Below are 5,677 nucleotides of genomic sequence, written 5' to 3'. Positions count from 1 at the left end.
GTGGGAGATGTTTTTGTTAATTTTTAAACTTCTTTTTTGCTAGGGTTTTTAATTAAATTAATAAACTTAAGAATCCTAAAAGTCATTAATAAAAAAAAAAGATAGTATTTCCCAAGTAATTAAATAAACAGGTATTTTGAGAATAGGATAGAAAATAGGATATAAAATATTAAAACAAATGCATCCTAAAATTTTTGACACCCAATTTGACCAGTATCAACCAATTAAACCGGTCAACCCAAGACCCAACAGCTTCGCCGAGCTTCACCCCCAAGTTGGTTATTAAATCATTGCTCGTGATTTCTGATGCATTAAGGTCACTGTGACGCAATGTTTTTACCTTGTTTTCTAAGTTTCCAATGAAATGGAAGAGAAGGGAGATAGTAAGGAATCCATGAGTTGGAAAAAGAAATAAAATGAAATGCATTTAAAAAAATTGAGTTAAAAAGATTTCTATAGAATTTACAAGTTTATTAAGCAAAGGAATAATCAAAATAACAGAAAAAAAATTTCACCCAGGAAGGAAAAACAAAAAAGTGCCCAACAGTTGAAAAAACTGTTTTTTTGCTACCACCATAACTCCATTTCCGACCATCAAAGTCTCACTTACCATGCCTGAACACCAATAAGAAAAAAAGTATGTCACCTACATGATTTACCTAACAATTGCTAAGGATAAGCTTGCTGCCTTTCCATGTATGTGATGAACAATTATTTGAGTATTTGATTCACTTCCAAGTCAATCTCCATAAATGAGTCCGGTATGTCCCTGATTGCTCTTACCTGTACAAGGTTGACACGAAAAGATTAACGTTTTCCCAAAGTAAAATCCCATTCCCAACGTCAGTGAGCCCTCGATCACAAACAATTCAAGCTGCCGATGTTCCTCCATTGGCCATCAAACCATCAAACAAGACATCATACAATGTCTTTTTCAAGAAGCAACTTCCAAACATAGTATACGTTCGCTAACTTCATTAAGGCCAGTGTGTGTCATCCTCTCCAGATTGACTTAAGAAGAGTTAAGCCAGAGTTGAACTCACCAAGGAAAAGTTTCAAATGGATCTAGGTGACCCATCCGGAGAGGATGGAGGGTCTGAAGCATCTGCAAGTGCGGCAAGCATGCTTACAACGTCTGCTGTATCATCCAGATAGTACTTGGCTTTGCTTGGTTTTTGTTCAACAGTGCACGCAAATACAGATGTATTAGATGAGAGGACACCATTTGTCACCGCATTGCCTATGATCTCAAACATGTCTTCATCAGATCTGTCATCGCCAATACAAAGTACAAAATCAACCTGCCTTCCTTTCTCTGCCATTGATGTGTAGATCTTTTCTGAAACCAGACCTTTACTGACACCCTAAAAGCCACAGCAAAATGTTGGTTAATACAATGTGCTTTTACAACTTCAAGAAATGTTATCTACTACTTCAAAAGCATCAAAATAGCATGTCCGACAACGATGTCGTACAAGAAAGGTTACACCATTTAGTTTTAAGAGCCATCAACTGTCCATAGGCAGATAGCTTAGACTACAACGGCTTCAATATTCTGAGATAGGCATCATGATGTTCAGTAAATGTACAGTACATAACAAGTATCATGAAAACTGAGAATGTTTACCGCTGTTTATATTCAGACATGTTGCATGCATAAATACACAGGCAGCAAGCAAAATTATCATGGCGATAGGTGACAGTATGGGTGGCTTATTTTCTGTTCAATATAACCGAGATTTAAACCTAAGATTTACCCCATCCTATATCATCCCTTAATCACCGAAGAGCCAAATGAGGTAAACTGATGGACATAATCTCAATACATATCTTGTCGGTCATAATCAGAACTAAATAAAAAAGACACTGAACAAAATAGTTTAGCACAATCGTTAACCAATTATGCATGTTCATGATAATAAAACCTGATGCCTGGAACAAACTAAATGTATATAGGATAACTGACAGAAAATCACATGCATATAAAGAGTCTAAAATCTTAAGTTGAGATTAATACCTGTGGCTTTACTTCTACAATGAATTGACCGCTTTTTACAGCAACAGGCTCATTTGCTAGTACACTTTCAAGATGGTCTAACATTTCCTTGGCCTGACTAGATCCAAAAACTGGGTCTGCATCATGATGATGCCAGACCAAGGCACTTTCTTTGGTCTCAATTGAAGAACCATCAGTAGATTCAGTATACAATTTCATAACAGGCTCAGCAATGTGCATCCACCCAAAATCAGCACTCTGCCCACAAACTTCCCAGTCCTCATCTGCAGACCACCTGATAGCCACACAATTTAGTGCTAGTGCCAAAGACAAACAAACATTAAAATGCAAAAAGAAGTAGTAAATACATACCTCACGAAGTAACCGTGTTCGGCAGCAATTCCAAGTTTTTTGCACGGAGCAAACCATTTGCCTAAACTTTCCCTTCCTCTTCCACTAACAACAAATACAGTGTTCTTGGGATCATCACAAAGAGTATCTATGATTGAGATAACTTCTTGGCTAGGGGCCTTGTTGATAGAGTTTTGGGGCATTACAGTTCCATCATAATCGAACAGTATAGCTCTATTTTTGGACCTTAAAAATGCAGAAACAAGTGCATCAATTGACAACTTCCTGAAATTTGGATCAAGTGCCACAACTCTGAAACCAAAGCTAAGACCAATTCCCCAACAACGTCTTCTGAAATGATCTTTACAAGTCCTTTCCATATCTTGGAAGAAGCTTCTTGCCCAGTATGCCACATCATGTGTACTAACATACCTATAATGCTTCTCATGCCGCAACTGCTTCTCAGCATCAGCCATCGAAATTGCCTCATGCATTGCCTCTGCTGTTGCTTCAATGTTCCATGGATTAACCCGAATTGCACCACTAAGTGAAGGGGAGCATCCAATGAACTCTGATACTACTAGCATGCTCTTCTTCGGTCCACTTGATTCAGAAGAGGACTCTGATCCAGAGACTCCCTGCCTGCACACAACATACTCATATGGGGTAAGATTCATCCCATCCCTTACAGCGGAGACAACAACACACTCAGCAAGGGTATAATATGCAGCTCTTTCACTGAGAGATACCGGCCTGTCAATGAACACAATTGGTTCATAACCAGGCTGGCCATACGTATCATTGATTCTCTTGCAGGTTGAATGTATTTCAGCCTGAATTTCCTCAAGATCTTTTCCTCTTCCCCTAGCAGGATTTGTAATCTGTACCAATACTGCCCTCCCCTGCCACTTTGGGTGCTGCTTCAGCATATGTTCCATTGCTAATAGCTTCAAGTCAACGCCTTTAAATATGTCCATATCATCGACACCAAGCAACACAGTCTTTCCTTCAAACTGTTGTTTCAGCTCCTCTACTCTCCACTCCTTATCTGCAAGTCTTAGAACAGACTCAATCTGCCCCATGTGAATTCCAACAGGCATGATTTTTATCCCAACAGTCCTTCCATAATACTCCAACCCAATATAACCTCTCTTTGACTGATATTCCAAACCCAACATGCGGCTACAACAAGAAAGAAAATGCCGAGCATAATCAAAAGTATGAAAACCAATAAGGTCAGAATTCAAAAGTGCCTTAAGAATCTCTTCCCTCACAGGTAAAGTCCTATATATCTCTGAGGAAGGAAATGGACTGTGAAGGAAAAACCCCATTCTCAATCTATTAAACCTTCTTCTCAAGAAGGTAGGGAGCACCATCAAATGATAATCATGAATCCAAACATAATCATCTTCTGGGTTTATAACCTCAATCACCCGTTGAGAGAAAATCTTATTTGCTGCCACATATGCCTCCCACAAAGACCGGTCAAACCTTCCCCCATGAGTAGCTGAAAACGGAAGCATATAATGAAAAAGCGGCCACAAATGCTGCTTACAAAATCCGTGATAAAACTTTGCTAGAATGTCTGACGGTAAAAATGCTGGCACACACTTAAACCTATCCAACAAAAGCTGTGACACATCATCTTGTTCACTCAAATCAACATCTACTCTCAACGATCCCACATATAAAACTTCCATGTCTTCAGGCAAACCATCTTTTAACTGTAATAACAAAGAATCCTCATCCCAACTAAAACTCCACCCTTTATTGTCGGGTCTGCGCTTAGCTTTTACAGGCAACTGATTCGCTACAATTATAACACGATCTTGAACAACCGAGGATGGTACATCCGAGCTCACACTATTAGCCTGATCATCATCAAGCTCAGAAATGACACCAGGAACGGTCATTACTCTTGTTAATCTTTTCCTTTCACGAGTTTGGCCCATGACAGGAAAATTACCAGAAGCTAGATCCAGAAGATTGGTATACGATCTTGACATCATTTTTAACCACTTCTTGTTAATAACCTCAACTCAAACAACACGCCACAAGATCTCCGAATTCTAAACCAGACTCAAGATTGGTTCCTTCGTGAAATGACTATATTTTCGCAAGATCTGTAAAGCGTATAAAAAAAAAAAAAAAAATCACATCATTAATTACCCACCAATCAAGAATTACACAGAAACAATATTTTACATTAAATAGAAACACCATCAATCATATATATCACTTCAAAAAAAAATTCATGATTGCAATAAAATACATAGTCTTTATCAAAAACTCTAATCAATATACAATTAACGAACTTTAAATCAACTTAAATAAAAAAAAAAAAAAAAACTGACCTTGACCCAGCTTTGAAGAACAAAATTGAATCTTTATCCGGTACAAGATTGGAACAAAAATCAAAACAAAAACAGCAAAGAAAAGAAAAAACTAATCAGTAGGAAGAAAAAGAAATCTAGGGTTTGATTTTGGGTTGGCTTGGTCTTTCTCTATATCACAAGAGTCACATTTACAATCTCTCTCTCTCTTCTTTTCTCTCTCTACATACAATACCTATGGGTTCTTCCTTTGCAAATTTTTTATGTTTTTAGGATAATAAAAAAATACGAATTTAGAATATTTTTTTTTTAAATAAAGAAGAGGATAAGGTCGGCCAGTCGACTATCCAGTAATGCCAGCTGGCAATGCCGGGTTTCTACATCACGCGCTATTTCTCCCTCTTCCCTAGGCATCTGCCGACGTGTCAACCATTGAACTTCGCCATGTTTTCTTACTACTTGCCACCTGGTCCCACGATGTCATCACGAATAATCAATCACATGTTTCACGTATCACGAAAGATCTTTCGCCACGAACCACTGGGATCGTAACACGTAATCAAATTTGTACTAATAGGACACGTTTCAGTCAGTAGTTGAAAGAGACTTGCGGCAGTTTGTGGTCCAAGGAGTACCTGAAGAAAACGAGTGGGGACAGCGAAAGCGGTAGTCTATACATGCGGTTGCCACCTGGTGTAAAAGTTTGCGGATAAGATAGAATAGGAGGTGACTTGTCAAATTGATGACGTCATGTATGACAGAAATAGATGATGTGGCAGAACGTGGTAGGGCACTGTTAGATGGTTACAGTTTGTGGATAGAGTTTGGTCCTGGTTGGTGGTTTGTGTATAAATTGAAGAAAAGAATACTCCTGGTTGGGTGACTGTCTTCTTAAATTAAGTGAGAATTGTCCTTTTTGTCCTTTTAACTTTCATTATTTTTTTATTTTTTATTTATGACTAGTGTATCCGGACCAACTTTCGTACACTTCAACTAA

The 5,677-nt window shown here is 38.2% G+C and overlaps 1 protein-coding gene across 2 annotated transcripts; it reads right to left on the bottom strand.

Annotated features, from left to right (window-relative positions):
• Nucleotides 1-516: 516 nt before the first annotated feature.
• On the bottom strand, nt 517-4,944 carry LOC116119882 (probable alpha,alpha-trehalose-phosphate synthase [UDP-forming] 7). Of its 2 annotated transcripts, XM_031405816.1 has the most exons (5): nt 4,702-4,944; nt 2,369-4,470; nt 2,018-2,291; nt 1,044-1,364; nt 517-783 (listed from the first exon to the last, which is right to left on the bottom strand). In XM_031405816.1, exons 2-4 carry the CDS (start codon nt 4,354-4,356, stop codon nt 1,056-1,058), a joined length of 2,571 nt encoding a protein of 856 aa, XP_031261676.1. In that variant the 5' UTR covers nt 4,357-4,470; nt 4,702-4,944; the 3' UTR covers nt 517-783; nt 1,044-1,055. The 2 variants fall into 2 exon arrangements, with proteins under 2 accessions (XP_031261676.1, XP_031261675.1); XM_031405815.1 differs by lacking the exon at nt 517-783 and having other exon boundaries at nt 923-1,364.
• Nucleotides 4,945-5,677: the final 733 nt, after the last annotated feature.

Source organism: Pistacia vera, unplaced genomic scaffold, assembly GCF_008641045.1.
Source record: "Pistacia vera cultivar Batoury unplaced genomic scaffold, PisVer_v2 Contig91, whole genome shotgun sequence".
Classification (NCBI taxonomy): Eukaryota; Viridiplantae; Streptophyta; class Magnoliopsida; order Sapindales; family Anacardiaceae; genus Pistacia; species Pistacia vera.
Note: the sequence above shows the minus strand (reverse complement) of the source record. Positions and strands in the feature narration are given on the sequence as shown.